Below are 19456 nucleotides of genomic sequence, written 5' to 3'. Positions count from 1 at the left end.
TATAAGTTTAGGAATTTCCATAGCGGAGTAGGCAAGTAGAGTTTTTGGTCACTGTTTATTTTTAAAAAATATGAAGAAGAATATTTTTTTCATATTTTTAGGTGAGTTTACTTTTTTATCTTTGTATTATTTCATATCATAAGGCTATAATAATTATGTTCACATGAATTCTACATACAAAGGCCTTAGATTGTATGGATAGAGAATCTCTAGCCGTCTTGGCCGACCTGCCCCGTAGAAACAATTTTTTTTCACAATTACCCACTCCCAGTGGCATAAAGTAATATAAGTAAGAAAGAGTGGTTACTCCATACATCAGTTTTCTTTCCAAAACGCGCGTTATTACGTAGTCGACATCTAGCGTCAAGTAGCGGAATATATCAGTAAGTACTCATCATCAAAATTTAAGAGCATGGCTCTTGTCGGTGGAGTATGCGCCAGTTTTCGCGGTCCTCGGCCAGGTTTTTTAGGTCCCTGTAAGACACGACATTTGCTTTTCAATCAATCAATCAAATCAAAGCATTTAATGTGCTTTTGCTTTTAGTTGTTGTGTATAGCTTGCTCGTGGTTTTCCTCAGTACTGCTAGTCGACAATAGATGTCGCGGCGAACAAAAACTCTAATGCTCAACAATTTTCACCTAATATTATAACCGGATTACTCGAAACTCTATTTTCAACTCCTGCTTATAACATTAATTGTAAATTGTTTTAAATAGCAGTACATTTTTCGTCAGTTGCGACACTTGTGCAATCTGGTGTGTAGTAGCGGTACTAATAGTTCCACTACTTGACGTTAGATGTCGACTACGAAATAACGCGCGTTTTGGTAAGAAAACTGATGTATGGAGTTACCACTTTTTCTTTACTTATATAACTCTATGCCAGTGGGGACCAAACTGCTCAACAATTAAAGACGACGCCACTTTTTTCAGCTATAATACAATTCCATGAAAACTCAGCAAGACAAAGCACCACTATGAAAATTAGCGAACGAATCGCTCTATTAAAGAAACAAATTCGAAACAGCCTTCGCCACCCATCACCGCACGACCCAAGCCCAGCCTACTACGAATCGGATGAAAACGCGCCTATACAACCTATTTTAGACGACGATGAATTAAAGAAAGACGATAGATTTAAATTATCCAAAATCAAACATATCCCTACTACTCGTACAAACAAATTTGTACTTAGAACTAATAGAACTGCTAAACACGTCGAAAATCAACAGAAAGACTTACTATTTAAATTATTCAAAATCAAAAGTATCCCAACTACTCGTACAACCAAATTTGCAAGAACTAGAACTACTGAACACGTCGAAAATAAAATAATGTTTGATTTGTCACATGAAGACAGCATTGTTCCAAATATTACTCCACCAGACCTTTCAAAAGATATCGGCCATTTTATACCATTAACCCGAGATACATCGACTACTACATCAGGTTTCAATATTTTTTATAGAAGGTATTATGATAATGATGTTATGTCGTATGTGCAAGAATGGACGCACTGTGTTGAGCATATTACACCGTTCTTAAAAGGGGTTAAGAAGGAGCTGAGTAGGCCTAAGAAGATCATGGCGGATGACTATATTGTACTTCGGTAAGTCCGGAGAATCCCTTTCTCAATGCTTTTGAATAATTGCCTTGTAATAGGTACCAATTATAGAGAAATATAAGTACAGAAAGAGTGGTAACTCCATAGCTCCATACATCAGTTTTCTTACCAAAATTTTCGATTTTCGATTTCGTCGCTTTGCTACAGGTAGCTAAAAGTACATCCGTTCCACACCAATTTTGGTGGCTAGGCATAAGCCGCGCGTGGCGCTGTCGCCACCTAGCGGCCATATCTGTCCCGATCGTAACAGACGCCTTTTGTTAGAGAGTGAGTCTTCTGTACTTAGTATTATTATTTATTCTGTGCCAAAACGCGAGTTATTTCGTACCTAGTCGACATCTAACGTCGAGTAATGGAACTATCAGTACCCCTACTTGACACTAGATGTCCCAAGTGTAGCTACTGACGAAAAATGTACTACTAAAACAATTTACAACTAATATTATAAGCAGAAGGAGTTGAAAATAGAGTTCCGGTTATAATATTAGCTGAAAATTGATGAGCATACTTTTCGGTCATCGCGACATCTATTGTCGACTAGCAGTACTGATAAATTCCGCTACTTGACGCTAGATCTCGACTACGAAATAACTCGCGTTTTCGTCAGAAAACTGATGTATACACCGTGTTTTTTTTGATTTCCGTTAATTTCAAGGGTGCATTCCTGAGCTTAAATCAAGTAACTTTCTCAAAGACACCGATGTTCTAATTAAGTCCATTTCGGAGATAATCCATAATTTATTTTTTTCCTATAAGGCCTCTACAAGCGTGTACACTTGCCTTAGGGCCGGCTTACATATTGATTAGTGTTTAGAATGAGTTCATACATTTGCTACTAAACTTAAGTACAATCTCGGTCGATTGATGTACGAAATGACATTGATATGTCACAGATTTCAATTGTTTGGTTGAGTTAAATGTAATGCCCGTGTTACAACAACGCTATATGCTACATTTAATTACTTTTTAAACAAAAAAAAAAACAAAAAGAAAACAAAAAAAAAATTTTTTTTTGAAAATTAACTATGCCATTTAGTTCTTATAAACGTACTTAACTATACCCCGAAGTTAACGGAATTCAATAAAAACACGGTGTAGATGTTACCAGGTCCAAGTTAGGAATTTACTGACAAAATTCCTGATTTGCGAATATTTTTCCTGACGCTCATAGAATAGAATAGAATAGAATATATTTTATTTGTATTAATTGTACATCGTCATATTCATAATTTACAATTAGGGGAACAAACATATTATTATAATATTAAATTAATGTTACATTTATATACAAGTCAATTACGCTTCAATGCAAGTTAGATTAAATATAATGATTAATGAATTATACTAAACATAATTTGAACACAATTTCATTGAATAAAGATGACATGTCATGAAAGTTATAATTATACCTATACATATTCATTCATGGTTTTGACGTATATACATGACATATCGGCGAGGGGAGGGGGGATTTGGGCCAGCCGTAAGCGATATCTATGTATGCTCGGTACATTGTTTAAGTTTGATTTGTTTTAGATTTATGTTGGGAAATTTGAATATTACCTTTTAGGTACATAATAGAAAAGTCTGTTACTTAACTAAAATTCCTGACATTTTCGTATTCCGGCCGCATTCCTGTCAAACGGCCAAAATTCCTGTCTTGTCAGGAAAATTCCTGAGTGCCCCAATTTCACCACGGTGACAGGTGCGACAATTGTAAAATCACTGTTGCTGACGTCACAGGCATCCATGGGCTACGGTTACCACTTACCATCGGGCGGGCCGTATTCCTGTTTGCCACCATCATTGTATTATTTAAAAAAACTTTATTATATCGGAAAAAAACAGATATTTCTTTTGCGAAGTTTCTGACAATTGTCAAGATTTAGAAGAATTGTAGGTAATTCTTGACAGGTAATGAGTTATATGTCGGAATTTCGTGACAATTGTAGTGTTTCTTGTGACAATTGTCATAAACTTAGCAAGAGAAATATCTGTTTTTTTCCGATATAATAAAGTTTTTTTTATATAAAACAATGATGGTGGCAAACAGGAATACGGCCCGCCCGATGGTAAGCGGTAACCGTAGCCCATGGATGCCTGTGACGTCAGCAACAGTGATGTTTTACAATTGTCGCGCCTGTCACCGTGGTGAAATTGGAGCATGGGTAACCCTATGTATAGACCACTCGTTCCTTACTTAAATCATTTGAACCACAAGTAAAGCCTGACCAGTAATATATGATCATTGTCAAGAGGGCGCTGTTATTCTCATGTATAGGATGACAGTTCAGTACAGTATGAAAAAATTAGTTCCATTGGTTCCAGTAAAACTCCGCAACATGGCGCGTGATCATATATTCCTGGTCAGGCTTTAATAGATGTCGAGATCAAATTCTGGGGTCAGGCTTAGGCAAATAACCAAAAAATCCCACGTTCTCCCAGACTGCTAAACCTGCTTAAGGCCAACACCACGAAAATGACACGCGCCGAGAAGAAAACCACCATGTACCAGATCAGCAAGCTGAAGATCCGACTGTACTCTTGGCATCTCAGCGCGGTGATGAAGCTGACTACCCTTATTGCCAGATTACACGGGCGGAGTAAGTATTTTTTTTTAATGAAAATCTTTATCTCGGGCAACTAGTGGCCCATAAATACCTTAAAAACTAGCATGGGTGGGTCAATTTCAACAGTACTAGTTTTTTGTGTCATTCCGGTGTAATTCTTTATTTACGTTTCGTTCGATGTTTCTTTTAATGTCAATCGACACCTCAAACTGTTCTTTGATAAGCCTCTTACAGAGCACTTGATATCTTAAGCCTTTTGAGAATTATCGGAGATTAAAAAAATTTACTCGCACGTGAATGATAAGTATACACATGAATGATATAACACTCCACCTGAATGACATTTTTCCACCGGAATGAAAAAAATGACTCGCACGTGAATGATAAGTATGCAAAGGAATGATATAACACTCCACCTGAATGACATTTTTCCCAACGGAATGAAAAAAATAAACACAGGAATGACATATATACACTAAAATGAGAAAAATGCTAAGAACTGCCTAAATCAGCCAAGTTCAATAATTAACCGAAAATTTATTTCGAATGCCCATCTAGCATATCGAGTATTTCTTTAAAAAGTGCCACTTTTACTAAATTATGGGCACAATTTATGGTACTTCTACTCGAGATAACAAGCTCTTTCAATTTAAAAACGAAAAAATTGTCCCACAAATTTAATAGGTACAATTTTAGAATTTCCATTTGAGTTACCGCAATACAAAGCCTATAGAAATAAGCAATACAGTAGAAAGTACAGTACGACGATGAAGCTCACGAATTTCCTGAAACTGCGCCAGTAATAAAGAAGTTGTTTTACATGGATGATCTAATGGCAGGAAATGAAAACATAGAAGAAACGAAGAAAATGTGCCAAGAAATCAAAGAATAATGAGAAGAGGAGGATTTCAAATGCAAAAATGGTCTAGTAATTCCGATGAAGTTTTAGAATATTTGAAAGAAGACAATAGTACAAGAGACACGCTAGAAATCAAAATGGACAAAATAATAAAGATTTTTCGTTTCACCTGGAATAGACAAGACGATACGTTTGAAATTACAGTAAACTTACCTGAGATGAGAAGTCCTATAACAAAGAGGTCTGTACTTTCTGATGTTGCTCGTCTGTTCGACCCTTTTGGGTGGCTAGCACCTGTAATAATTACTGCTAAAGTTTTAATTCAGAAGTTATGGTTGAGTCATCTGGGTTGGGATGATGAGTTACCATCGGACTTGACAGACGAGTGGATTTGCTATAGGGAACAACTGATACATTTACAAAACGTCAAGGTTCAGCGTTGGTTAAACATGACACGAGAAGATGATCACATTGAGCTGCACGGATTTTCAGATGCATCCACTCAAGCTTATGCAGCCGTGACGTACTTGAAGGTTGTTAGAGGTAGTGTAGTACACGTCTCTATGATCGCGTCTAGAGCAACTTTCTGTTCCAAAATTAGAGCTTTCTGTGCAGCCTTATTAGCAGAATTGATCAGTGATGTCGCAGAAATTCTGAAGATTCATAAAAATAAAATATTTGTTTGGACGGACTCAATGGTCGTACTAGCTTGGCTGCAATCTCAACCTAGTCGCTGGAAAACATTTGTAGCAAATAGGACAGCAGATATTACACGATTGATAGATAATGATCGTTGGAGACATGTGCAATCTGCTGACAATCCTGCGGACAACGCGACAAGAGGAGTCAAAGCTCAAGAATTAGCTACACAAGATCTGTGGTGGAGTGGGCCAGAATGGCTTAAGAGCGATCAAGTTGAATATGAAAAAAGAGAAATTGCACAAACAGAATTAGAATCAAAAACGACATGTCATGTACTTGTAGATGAAAAGCCTATATGGGAGAGATTTTCAACAATGTCACGAATGAAGAGAGAATGAGAAATGAGAGCTTATTGTAGAAGAATGTTGACCGAAAGAAAAAGAGAACTAGAAGAGAATAAACACATAACAGTTAAAGAAATGGAAAAAGTGGAAGAACAATGTATAAGGTTCTATCAAAATTTAGTATATGGAAAAGATATAAACGATTTGAAGAAAGATGGAAGAGTTAAGAAAAGAAGTACCCTAATCACACTTGCACCATTCTTAGACGAGAAAGGTTTGCTAAGAGTGGGAGGACGTCTTCAAAATGCCTCAATGTCTGAAGAGACAAAGCATCCAATTATTATTCCACGCAACCAATATATTACAAAATTAATTGTTAATGAGGCCCACACTAGAACACTTCATGGTTGGAACCAGTTAATGATGACTTACGTGAAAACCAAATATTGGGTTATCGGCTTAAAGTCATCCATTCGAAAATGCATTTACAATTGCAAGACCTGTGTTGGAGACAAAGCTAAAGTCAAGAATCAGTTCATGGGCCAGCTGCCAACAGTCAGAGTTAACCAAAATCGTCCCTTTTTAAATAGTGGCGTTGACTATGCTGGACCTATTTTAATGAGAACATCTAAAGGCCGAGGACATCATGCGACCAAGGGGTACATTTGTTTGTTCGTATGCATGGCTACGAAAGCTATTCATCTTGAGGCTGTATCGGATCTAACTTCACAAGCTTTCATAGCTGCTTTTAGAAGATTTGTTGCGCGCAGAGGCCATTGTAAAGATATTTGGAGCGATAATGGTACCAATTTTATTGGTTCTGCTAAAGAGTTGAAATACATGTTCGAACCTGGGAAAAACAATTTAACCAATGAGGTGGCAGAACTGCTAACGACTGAAGGGACAACGTGGCACTTCATACCCTCAAGAATGCCTTCATACGGAGGCCTGTGGGAAGCGGGAGTTCAGTCTGCCAAACGACATTTAGCCACAGTAAATAAGGATACTAAACTGACTTATGAAGAATTAGCGACTCTGTTGACCCAGGTCGAGGCATGTCTAAATAGTCGTCCTCTTTGTGAAATAGACAGTACCACAAGAGTCCCACTGACGCCAGGACATTTTTTAGTGGGTGAGCCCTTGGTCAGTGTTCCAGACTTAAATTACGAACACAAAAAAGTCAATATACTTACCAGATGGCAGTTAGTACAGAAGATGACACAGAACTTTTGGCGCCAAGGTACAGCCGGAATCTTATTTTGTCGGACTTGGCGGGGGCATGGCAGTGCCCCCAAATAATACTTAAACACAAAAGTGAAGCTACTTTTGATATCATTCCGGTGTTATTTTCATTCTGGTGGGTATTAAAGCCATTTTACTACACCGAAATCACCGGAATGAAATTGGTGGAATGATAAACCGAGGTGAAATAAAATTATAAAAAAATAACTAAATCCCACATTCTTTAACTATCGCGACATTTAAACTCACAAGTACAAAATACACGATCTGTAAATATTTGAAAAATAACAAATATGAAACAAAAAACATATAGCAAACTCCGGAATGATATTTTTTTTGTCCCCGTAACATCGAAATGACATGACTCACGTGTGTAGCGGATCTATTCGGCATCACGTCGACGTCTTCTTGCGGTGAGAGCCGCGGCACAACTGACTCTCAAAGTGTGCAGGAGGCGGGGGGGCGTACGAAATCAAACTTAGCCAATAACCGTCGACGAAATTTGTCCGCGGTAATAAGGATTATTTTGCCGGACAAATTTCTTTACGCATAATAAGGGGGTTTATTAAAGAGTTAGTAAGCAAGTAATATTTTAAAGGGTTCTTTATTGATATGGTATTATAATGATCTAAAAACGAATTTGATATCTTGTATAGTTTTAGAGTTATGCGGCATTAAACAAGAATAACTGGGTTCCGGACAACCCACCTGAATGAAAAATTGGGGCTTTATCTTTTTTTTTCAATGATTAAATTATTTCATATTTTAATATTAGTTATTGCCCGAGGTCGATAGCTAAGAGATGTTTCCAAAAAAAAATAGTATATGACTATTTTGACTTTCTGCACCAGCGTTTTCAGTCTTGCCATCAAATTTTATTGCTTGGGATATTCACCCGGGTACATATTATAAAAATATATTTTAAAACGAAACATTAGAAAATCACATTATGGTTGCGATGCAGTTCGCAACCATGTCAGGGAGCCGGCCGCCGAACCACCGAAACTTTTAACGTCGACACCCTTCGGCCAAAACTCCTCCTTGGTGAAGGTCGCTAGATGTTCAGTCGGAACGCTCACCACAAACGAATTAAAATTCGTGGTGTCAAGATTCCAATTTCGCGACCCTCAGGATGAATCCGGTCTTCGCTTTCACATACTTTACGATGTCATCCACCTTCGTAATATAATGAAGATAGACGGGACACATACAGCAGCGTCGACGGTGTTGCAGGACGCAGCATTTTTCCACCACACCAGCTCGTAAAGGCTCTCACGTCGGGGTCACCACTTTAGGTACTTACCGTAAAATCAGGTAACTAAGCATGGTATAATAATATACTCCGCCTGGTACTCTATTCCCGTCTTTTCTAGGTCACCTAACTGACACAAGCCTACGTCATCATGCGACAGCGCTATATGATAATATGCGATAGCGCTATATATAGCGGCCATGTTATTGTGACGTAGGCCTGTGTCACTCTGGGAATAGAAGACCATGTTTTATTAGACCATGGTAACTAAGTATAGTCCTTAAGTACAACTGTTCTATACTTTGTATCTTTAGGTATTTAAATGTAAACAAAATCTACCCTCAAATGGGTCCTTAAACCAGTTGAGGGTAGATTAAAACATTACATGATCAAACAATGTGGGTTAAAGTCAGGTTGTTCAGTGACAGATCCAGGCAGTTTTGTTGCATCAGTCTCGGTACAAAAAGTACTGACGTTGACGTAACATGACAATACGAACGTTTCCGAGAAAATACGATGGAAAATAATTATGCACTACATCTGTAGAGATTGGTTCGACTCTAGAGTAGAGATGGAAATGGCGAAAGATTCATGTTGTTTCTTTCGAAACTTTGTATCTTTCCTATAAAATACATGTAACTTTCGATAAAAACAAAACTGACGTTTGTCTGACAAATACAATCATACACGTATATCTGTTTTATACTGTGTATTTTACATGTTTATTTAATAATGACTTGTCTTGTCAATCTGTCATGCCTTTGACGCAAAATTGACTTCACGTTCATGTCACATGTCACATAGAGCATAGATTAACGATTCCAATTTATAAGTATTTCGTCATAATTGATAATTTCAACCTCTTTAGTTAACTGATATCGAAATATAGTCTGAGCGGAATGAAAAGTCACCTGTTTTGTTTGTATGAGAGCCAATACGTTCCGAGTCACTATTCATAATATAATATAATAATGCGAAAAATACAATGTATTTTACACGTAAAAAACTTAAACTTGCGAAAGATTCAATCGAAGATCCGCAAGGAAAGATACTGTATTTTATTGAAAAATACAGGGGCCTTTGAAAGATACCTATGTATCTTTCATGTAATTTTCATCGCTACTCTAGAGCATCTTATCCTATTTTTCAGGTAATAAAGTGGACTTTTTCTCCTTAAAAAAAGGAATACTGAATATGCTGGCGGCGTGGCAGGCGGACATCTCCAACACGACCGTACTGCTGCGACAGGCGAAGGCGTACCGGCCACCCTGTATACCACGGGGTGGGCAAGGTATAGTACAAACTATATATTATTGAAGTGAAAACTTCTTTAGTGGCGCTGAGCACTTTTTGTGATGGGGAAAAAATGTTAAACTCGCGAGAGCGTAAGACGTAAGACGTGACGTCACGGGTGACGGACACTTATAATGTCATTGAGTTTTTCTTTTTTGATTTAAATGCCATCTAGTGAGTTTCCCTCAAACTGGTACTAATATAACTCTCTACTCACAGTGATGTGCTTAGGGGTTTCAAGCAATGCGACGAAATAACGCTAGATGGCGTTAACCTCAATTATACATAGTGCTGCAGACATTTTGCACTAGATGGCGCTGTTATTAATATTTTGAGTTACAATATCATTGAGTTTTCACCCGTTGTTTTTTATACTTAAGTAGAGCATTTAGAAACCTAGGAGATGTCATCGCTGTCATTTTCTTTACGAAACAGTCTGCCAATTTTTGCGGGGGAGGGGACGTCAAATGGATTGCTATTTCTACATGATTTGTACGTAACGTACAAATAGCCAACTAAGTCCATACAAAAGTTTGCCCAATTGTGCAAGTTTTTCGGCAGAGGGGTAAGCTCTTAATGGCCACTCCAGTTATTAAATGCTCTAAGGTATTATATTATGTAGGTATACATATATGTAGAGTTAGGCCAAGAAGTCTGCAGCGATTTTATTTGATAGCCCACGTCAAACTTTTTTTGGTAATTTTATGCCCTAGATGCCAGCCCTTAAGCCAAATCTCATAGAAAACTGGACAAGTTATGATGGCGCCATCTATGCAAACCATTATCAGTTGCTAACCCCATTGTCGTTGTATGTGGCAGGGTCCTCCAAGTTCGTCCGCGGCAGCACGATCAGCACCACGCCCAACCAGGTGGAGCGCTTCGCCGACGACATGGACTGCCGCCGCCGAAACGCCGACGACGTTTGTTTAGATTGACGCACAGACCACCTCAACTACTAAACTGAAAATCGTATTTCAAGACCAAAAAAAGTAAGACAATGTTGCCACTGCAATAATTTTATTGTAAAATAGTTAATTCATTTTGATAAATAATCACGCTAAGATAATTTATTTATTAGTAATTTTACTCCTACGATATAAAAAAGTACTTTTATTTACTTATTTTTACATAAATACAAGACGCGCTAGTAAAAAGTGGCAACATTGTCTTACTTTTTTTGGTCTTCAATTACGTTTTGCAGTAAGACGAAGCACAAGTCAATCAAGGTAGTATGGCAGACAGACCGCTTATTTCAGTTGCGCCCACAATCAGGAGGACTACTAATTAAAGTATTTTAATAAAGAAGTTTCCACTTCAATAATATTTATAATTATTGAAGTGAAAGCTTCTTTAGCGGCGCTGCGCACTTTTTGTGATGGGGAAAAAATGTTAAACTCGCGACAGCGTAAGACGTAAGAAGCTTCGTAAGACGGACACGTGACCTGATCGAAAAACTGTTACAATGTCATTGAGTTTTCACTTCTGCCGGCACTCCCGGAGTGCAACCCGTTGTTTTTTAAGCTTTAGGGTTGTTCTTGGGTTATTATAGTATAAAATAGCGTAGAATACAACTCTTATTGTGTCGCTGGGTTCGTAGCATTTTACAAGTAAAATTGTACATATGTGTGGTGACCTCGTGCTCTTTCTAAACGTAATGAAGTGTCTGTGTAGTCTATGTATTGACATTATGATACTGTTGTTAATTGATTTATGTATTTAAATAAATAAAGTAAACTCCATCCATCCAATCTATCCATCGCTTTCAATAGCCTAGTTAGAAAGCCTGACAGAGAAACTTGACAAAGTATAGTAAATCTTCAATAACTGGCCAACTTATACTAAAAATAAATTCTTTCACCTATAAAAAAGAATTCATTTTAGTATAAAGTTTCAATAACTGGCCACCCTTCAATAACTATAGTTCGTTTTTTTTAGCATTAGTAAGAACTCCACAGAAGCAAGCGTACAGTTTTTATCAGGCTCTTTAATTGTTAATAATTATTGAATTATCTAATGTAGCATGGTCAATACATATAATTTACTTCAAATTATTACCGCTAAAAGTGCCGGATTTGGAACCACAAGCTTACTTCTGCGAAGTTCTTTCTAATGCTAAAAAAACGAACTATAGCCACCTTAGCTAGCCTAGCCATATAATTCATTTTTAGAGGTGGCCGTTATTAAACAGGGGCCATAGTAATAGACGAATTACGGATGACTCACGCTAGACCGGACCGGGGCCGGGCCGGCGCTTACGGCTCTTCGTTTTCTATGGAAAGCACCACGTGATCACCATCAGCCGTCATAGAAAATTACATGTCGGATGCCTCGGCCCGGGCACCGCCCGGTCTAGATACCCTACTTAAAAATATAAAATGCTCTAACTAGTAAAGAATAAAGATTAAAAAAGTATTCTTTAATCATTCCTTTATTTAATGACTAGCATCCTTACAATAAGTACATGTTACATTAAGTACTTCGTCCAAAACATTATATTACAATACAACGCTAACTGGTATGCAGATATTCACAATATTATTAATTATTAGGATTAGGTATTCATTCGCTCAGTGTGTCTATGATTTAGTCCCATTTGTGCTTCTGGCTATACGGACTTTGCTGGGGTATAATTCTGGAAAAATAATAAAAATATACATTACATTATTAAGAGTGCCATATATGTCCAGGTAGCGAAAAAGATGTGTTGTGTGTGACTCTAGTTAATATCTAATGTAAAACATGGAAGATATGAAAGATTAGTTTAAATTAACCCTGCAGTCTAAATTGCAGGGGCACCTTATATAATACTTTCCTTAACAAAATAATCAATAATAATCTTGTCTGAACGAAAAGAATAATTTACAAATCATTTACAATCGAGCTCGCACATCCCTAATTTGAGCTATCTTGCACATCACTATAGCAGAGGCCGAAAGCTATAGTATGAATTTTCTCAAATGATTTTTACGCCTAAGACCCTAAAATCTGTTAAACCTTTTGTGCGACCGGAGGGCTCCCGTGTAGAGCGCGTGCCATAGCAACAATGTCGTTTAAAAAGCGGCTATATAGTGGTGGTTCAAATAAAAAATCATTAGAAAATTCATACTATACCAGTTCTCTGCAGGCGCTCGGCGAGTGCGTACAAAAGCGTCCTTTAGTTTATATGTATGAAGCAAAATCTTACCGTAGTTGTACGACCTGCCAAGTCGTGGAGTCAGCTCTACAGTGCGGCCCAGACGCGGGGAGAAATACTTGGACCTGCCGTCTAGCGACGCGTCCTGTCTGTAACTGAAGAATATTCTACATTAGAACTAGATAGAAATTCTTATATTTTTGACATCAATGCAAACTTATTATGTAATTGTCTTTCATGAAATAAATCATCTAATCATCTAATCTAATCTAGTAGGAGAATAGTAAAAAAAAATATAGGACATTATAACACAAATTAATAATAAAATTAAATTCGAGACTAGTTCATCATCAAATTCCATGGCTGCAAAATCGGGATATCATAGAATATACCTACTCGGACTCGTACTTATACTTCGTGCGGTCACCACATCAGCCTGTCTGCCGTGTCTGCCGGGCCGCGGCGTGAAGTCGTTCTCGTGGCCTCGCTTCTCGAACGCGTCGTCAGAACTCTGCCATCTTTATTACTGGATCCAACGGCTGTGTTCTTTAGTCTACCTCCCTTATACTGTACCATAAGATACTCACACTTCGTCGGAAGCCATTCGGAAGCGGTGACGGCTTCAGCCTGCCGGCTTAGCTCAGAATACTGCTATCCTTATTACTGGATTCAGGCGTATTTCTGTGTTCTTAGTCTATCTCCCTTATATTGTGCGATACTCACACTTCGTCGGAGGCGGTGACGGCGTCAGCCTGCCGGCCGAGTCTCGGCGTGAAGTCGTTCTCGTAGCCTCGCTTCTCGAACGCGTCGTCAGAACTCCGTCCGAGCTTCGGCGTGAATATTACTTTCTTGGTCACTGTATGACAAGTTCGTTAGTAAGTATGACAAATAAAATATTAGTTTTCACTTCTCATGCTCAAAAAGTGCACCTTTATGTCGTGCGTAGACGACATAAAATCGCATTTTATGCTCTAGAGCATAAAAGTAAAAATTTCTTCTAAGACTAAGGTAATCGGTCTCAACAGCCAAACAGTTAAAGCATATTGCACAATTTTACTGAGCAATAAAATTGTGTAGATGACAAAACTTGTTATATTATTTTATTTTTGCTACAATGTATTAGAAATCCGTATTTTATGTCAATAATTTTAGTAAATCACATAAAATAGGAGTCGATTATCGTTCAAAAATGCTCCGAAATGTTTGACTTGGCAGAAAACCAAGCGTCTGAAACTCTGATCACATGTTGAAAATTAAAAAAATAAAATAAAAAGTTAGTTGGCGGGTCTTTGCTTCGCTCAGACCAAAAAATTGCCTCGGGTAAAAATGGGTCACTTTATGCCCTTGTTGTACAATCTACTATTATTCCTTAAGGTGAAAACGCAGGCCGTTTTTCGAGACATGCGTCGTAGTCCGTCGGTCTCTTACCACCTGAGCCTGAGCCCATACAAAAATCAGTGACTCACCATGTTTGTATGGGAGCAAACTTTTTTCTGCTGCGATAGTTTTTTTTTTTTTTTTTTTTGCTAGGGGGTCTAGGTAGGTACACGAAAACAGTGTTCTAAAAGTTGATTCACCCGAGAACGTAGCAAGTAGGCGTGTGTCGTTCAGAGTGAGTGATTCAAATGAACTGCATCATTTGACTGAACTCACTCTTCAATTCAGTGCAGATTCAACTCGCTCATTTCCCTCAGTATCTCAGTGTTCCTTGCCCGCTCTTTCCCACTCATGATTCGAATGAGCCGGCCGAGCGTGACGAGCGAGTAAGACGATGCGAATAGGTTTCGGAGCGGTTTGGAAGAATTCGGAAGGTGTCGGCAAAACATGGCGGGATCGTGTCACGTGATTCGCCATCTTGGTCGCACTTATGTCATCTGATTGATGATTGACATCTCTCTCTACTCACCCGTGAACAATATAGCTTACAGATCCACTGAGCGAAATGAACGAAATGAGCGAAATGAGTGATACATATCACCGCGAGCGAAAGATATGAATCAATCTTTTCAACTCAGTGACTCGAAATAACCATCGAAACCTCAGGCTGCTCGTGCGCTGAGGGAAAGTCCTTCCTCCGGGAGCTGGGTCGTCGCCTGCTTGCCTTGACCCCCGCTCCGGGTTTTTCCTGATGCAAAGGTTGTCCATCGCAATCCAATGCGGCAACGCAGCGAGCGTGATGGGCACCTTTGCGTCGGGGGCAGCCCGGGACGGGCTTCAGTAGGCAATTTATTTTATACTTATTTAGTTTATATTTAAGTTTAGTTTTTAATTAGTTTTATGTTTAGTTTATGTGTTATTTTAATTATAAAATAAACTCAGTGAAGCGTTTTCCGCATCTCTAGAAGCAAGAAGGAGGAATTATGATGATGTACCTTTAGCTTCCTGGTCGTCAGCCTGAGGGTCGTAGTAGGGCAGCTGGTCGTAATAGTATTTTAGCGCGTCGGCCGCCTCCAGCATCCTCAGCAATGTGTCTCTGTAAATTATTACAGTAGAATCCGCTTATAATGATAATGACATCGAAGGGAAGTGACTAACACTTCATACTAAGCGGATGTCATATAAAACATAGTAGTACAACTTTTTATTTTTGTTATGTTTTCAAAATTAATCTCAAATTCCTTTGTGATAAATGAGTTTTATATTAAACTTGTAACAAATATTAACTTGTCACTGAGAATCAAAACTAAAATACCTTACACGCCACGAAAGCACCAAACATCATCCTCGCAGGGAAAGATGTGGTGACGGCCACGAAAACCAGCGAATGTGTCAGTATAACCGGACATATTTTCACGGAAATAAGATTTTTAGGTCATAGTAAGCGATTTGTCACTATAAGCGAAGTCATCTTATCCGAATTTTCACAAAGAATTTTATATGAAAACCAAACTTTGCATAGTAATTACGTCATAGTAAGCGGTTGGTCAGTATAAGCGGAGTAATAATAAACGGATTCTACTGTACTATTTTCACTCTGCAATGTTCTGCCGCCGGAGTGCAGCACTAGCGCCTCCAGTAAACCATAGAGTAACTTATACATAGAGTTTGACCAAGAAAAGTCTGCAGCGATTTTGACAGCCCTTGCAGTGCCAGTGTTATTTTAACCGTCAAACTTCTATTAAATTATGAGTTATGACGTATAAATAACACTTGCACTGCATGCGCTATCAAATCCGCTGCAGACTTTTCTTGGTCCGACTCTACTGTTCCATAAACAACGTAGTGATTTAATTCTCTTTGCCATAAACTGTTTTTTGACAAGTTTTCACAGACAATAAAATATGACATTGATGCATCAAGGCGGTTTGTTAACAAGGGCTTTCGTTATCTAACCTCTCTATCATGTACTCTTATTTTAAAGAGGCAGATAACTAAATTTCGATTTTCATGTTTCGCGGTAGACCCCCAGATATTGTGGTAGTGGCGCCCCCTACGCAGAGTTTCGCGTAATATTACAAGAGTGGGGCATCGAAGATTTTGCCTCAGTCACGACAAAATTATTTTTTAAATTTTTTTTCTTTGATTTTATTTTTACTTTCTTCAGGCGCTAGAACTCTTTGTGAGTCTTGACTTAAAAACTTCCTTCTAAAATACCTTAAAAATACTTACAGTAAGAAGAGTTAGACCAAGATAACAAGATAACTCTGCAATTATTTTGATACCATAAACTGTGCGTTATTTTATCGATATGTATCGATTAGGAATATTATTAACTTGCGACCCGCCCCGGCTTCGCACTGGGTAAACCTAGTAACAATTAAATGATACACCTAAACCTTCCTCAAGAATCGCTCTATTGATAGATCAAAATCGCATGGAAATCTGTCCAGTGGTTTTAGAGTTTGTCGCGAACATACATACATACATACAGACAGACGGGGCTAGGGACTTTGTATCAAACTAATAATTTACCTGTTATCGGCGAACATCCGTTTGCCCCGTATGGGGGTGAATACTACCCTCGCTCTTCCGTTTTTTGGAATCCGATCCATAGTTTCATCCTGTAACAAATAAGTGTGCCGGTCAGCCATAGGCAGGAGGAGCAGGAGGGGCGCAGCCGCCCCCCAAAATCTCAGAGCTCAAATTTCACATATGTATGCCCCTCCCTAGGCCTCCAGCGATATCAACTCCCCCCCCCCCTAATTCACTCGCTGGCAACGCCCTTGCAGCCTTGTGGCACCATAACAAGAGAAAAAATGTATATTCGTGTGCTACGCCGCTTTAAGCTTTTCGACGCCGTGTCAAACACAAAAGCTGTCACTCAGACGCCACGTCACCGAAGTGTCAAAACTGAAATTGAACTTTATGCATATGGATGTAGGTCTATGTTGCTCTGTAGTCTGTGACCGATTAATCGGTCTTTGGCGTTGAACCTGCGGTGCGGATATATCGGTCATTGGCGTCCAAAAGGCTATTTAAGGATATTTAGAGCTTTCTTTCGGTGCGGTAAACCGAGCTACGAGTGCTACAATTGCGTTCACTGGCTACGATATTTACATACTTAGCTGTTTTTAAGAACAAATAAAAATGATCGGGAGCCCAATTCAGATTGAAATAATTTGACTCAAACTATCTATACCAATTTTCAACTAAGTATAGCGCTGGTGGCATAGCGGTAAGATCGTGCGTTTCAATCCGGTGGTCGCGGGTTCAAACCCCGGCTCCTACCAATGAGTTTTTCGGAACTTGTGTTCGAAATATCATTTGATATTAATCAGCCGCTTTTCGGTGAGGAAACCGGACTAATAAGGGCCTAGCCTAGTTTACCCTCTGATTTGGAAGGTCAGATTCGCTTTCGTTAAAACTAGTGCCTACGCCAATTCTTGGGATTAGTTGTCAAGCGGGCCCCATCAGGCTCCCATGAGCCGTGATAACCGTAAAAAGCCGGGATAACGCAAAGAAGATGATATCGGTTCAGCGATTTAAGCGTGAAGAGGTGACATAACAGACAGACAGACACACTTTTGCATTTATAATATTAGTATGGATATATAGTATGTATGGATTTATAGTTACTTACCTTATAGTTTTCACCAGTAACCATTAAGAATATATTAAATACGATCAGGAGCACCACCTTATTGATTTGAAAAAACATTTTGCCCAACAGCTAACTTGCTTCTGTCCAAGATACCATTTGGACCCTTTATATATACGAATCGGGGTAAACTGTATTATAATGAACAGGGGAGACGGGGGCAAATAGGGCAAGGTTTTTATTTGTGGGTGAAATAAATATCTTCATGAATAAGTCAGTAGTTTTATGATAAGTAGTGTAATTGAGGCTTCATTACTAGTATTAGCTGGATTAGGCTAGTTTCTATATTAAATGTGTGGTTCTTAAAGATAAGGGACGCTACACATTAAAGGAAATAAGTTTTTTGTCAAAAATTTCATTATTGATACCTACAATCTTTTATCACTGACTCTACTTTTCTTTCCACAGGCAACTAATACTCATCGAGACATTCTAACAAACCCAAACAAAATTAGGTTGCGTTGTTTTATCACAGAGTTCCTATGGCCACCTCCTGTCTTTCATCAGATCAGCTCTAAGGTCTCTAGGGTCTAATTTTGCAAGATTTGACCCGAACATACACACATTGCAAGTTCGGTTAAAAGATATTTATTTCTCATAAGAAATTACATTTCACTTACACAAGAAATACACATTGCAAGTTAAATAAAATATTGTAAAATGGAATAAACCACCGCTGCTGGAAGTACTCGAAAATTTTAAAATTATTAACGAAAAGTGGAATCTTAAGCGTTGCGAGGGTTTCAAGGCACGAGGATTAAACAAAAACTTTTGCTACCGAGTTTTTTTTATTACTTTGGTGTCCCACAGCTGGGCAAAGGCTTTTCCCCTCGTTTTCTCCACTCGACCCTGTCATGGGCATTTTCCCACCATTTGGGGTAGAAATAATGCGTCCAAGTCGTCCCGCCATCTCCTTTTCGGTCTGCCTGAACTGAACCCCTGCCTGCACCGTCTATTGTGTCTATTGTGTACCATGTGGGTATTGTGTTGCTACCGAGTGCAACACCACACCAACGCGAGGTAAATACTAACTGTAAAACATATTTGTACTAAATACAGGGGCTTATATAAGCAATTAGAGAATGGTAGAAAGTACATAGTCTGATCCGTTTGACTGAACATCCAAAACTTTTTTTTTTATAATCCTGTCCCCCGTGTCCCCAAGTTCCCCTAAGTCAGCTGTCACCTGCAAATCGAGACAAATGGTCTCCCTGTAAACAATTAGTGCGTGCCTTGTCAATACTTTATATATAGACTAACTGGCTCCAAACTAAAAGGTATTAAGTTCACTTAGAATTGAGAAAAGGGAGTATTTTTAGGTCAAAAGCTTTTTTAAGCTGAAACGGCGACCTTCGCTAACGCTCGGTCAATTAAGAAACCGGATGAATAAAGTTACTTATTTCTTTATGGTATGAATTAATCTTTTCGACGCCGTGTCAAACACAAGCGAGACTGCGTT

The 19456-nt window shown here is 38.5% G+C and overlaps 2 protein-coding genes across 2 annotated transcripts; one reads left to right on the top strand and one right to left on the bottom strand.

The window, feature by feature from the left end:
- The first annotated feature begins 36 nt into the window (after positions 1-36).
- On the top strand, positions 37-11459 carry LOC134802408 (uncharacterized). The gene is made up of 5 exons (XM_063775064.1): positions 37-101; positions 934-1609; positions 4070-4227; positions 9684-9824; positions 10646-11459. Exons 1-5 carry the CDS (start codon positions 71-73, stop codon positions 10759-10761), a joined length of 1122 nt encoding a protein of 373 aa, XP_063631134.1. The 5' UTR covers positions 37-70; the 3' UTR covers positions 10762-11459.
- A 776-nt stretch (positions 11460-12235) lies between these two features.
- On the bottom strand, positions 12236-18089 carry LOC134802558 (PBAN-type neuropeptides-like). The gene is made up of 6 exons (XM_063775213.1): positions 17980-18089; positions 16872-16960; positions 15332-15432; positions 13683-13815; positions 13011-13114; positions 12236-12458 (listed from the first exon to the last, which is right to left on the bottom strand). Exons 1-6 carry the CDS (start codon positions 18055-18057, stop codon positions 12403-12405), a joined length of 561 nt encoding a protein of 186 aa, XP_063631283.1. The 5' UTR covers positions 18058-18089; the 3' UTR covers positions 12236-12402.
- Between the last annotated feature and the right edge of the window lie 1367 nt (positions 18090-19456).

This window comes from Cydia splendana, chromosome 24, assembly GCF_910591565.1.
Source record: "Cydia splendana chromosome 24, ilCydSple1.2, whole genome shotgun sequence".
Taxonomy (NCBI): Eukaryota; Metazoa; Arthropoda; class Insecta; order Lepidoptera; family Tortricidae; genus Cydia; species Cydia splendana.
Note: the sequence above shows the minus strand (reverse complement) of the source record. Positions and strands in the feature narration are given on the sequence as shown.

Excerpts from the sequence above, each read along its gene's own strand:
- LOC134802408 (XM_063775064.1), top strand. The coding sequence starts at position 71 with ATGAAGAAGAATATTTTTTTCATATTTTTAG. Across the intron at positions 4,228-9,683 it reads TGCCAGATTACACGGGCGGA|GTAATAAAGTGGACTTTTTC; the intron begins GTAAGTATTTTT and ends CCTATTTTTCAG. Across the intron at positions 9,825-10,645 it reads TATACCACGGGGTGGGCAAG|GGTCCTCCAAGTTCGTCCGC; the intron begins GTATAGTACAAA and ends TGTATGTGGCAG.
- LOC134802558 (XM_063775213.1), bottom strand. The coding sequence starts at position 18,057 with ATGTTTTTTCAAATCAATAAGGTGGTGCTCCTGATCGTATTTAATATA. Across the intron at positions 16,961-17,979 it reads TTACTGGTGAAAACTATAAG|GATGAAACTATGGATCGGAT; the intron begins GTAAGTAACTAT and ends TATTTGTTACAG. Across the intron at positions 12,459-13,010 it reads TGGCAGGTCGTACAACTACG|AATTATACCCCAGCAAAGTC; the intron begins GTAAGATTTTGC and ends TTATTTTTCCAG.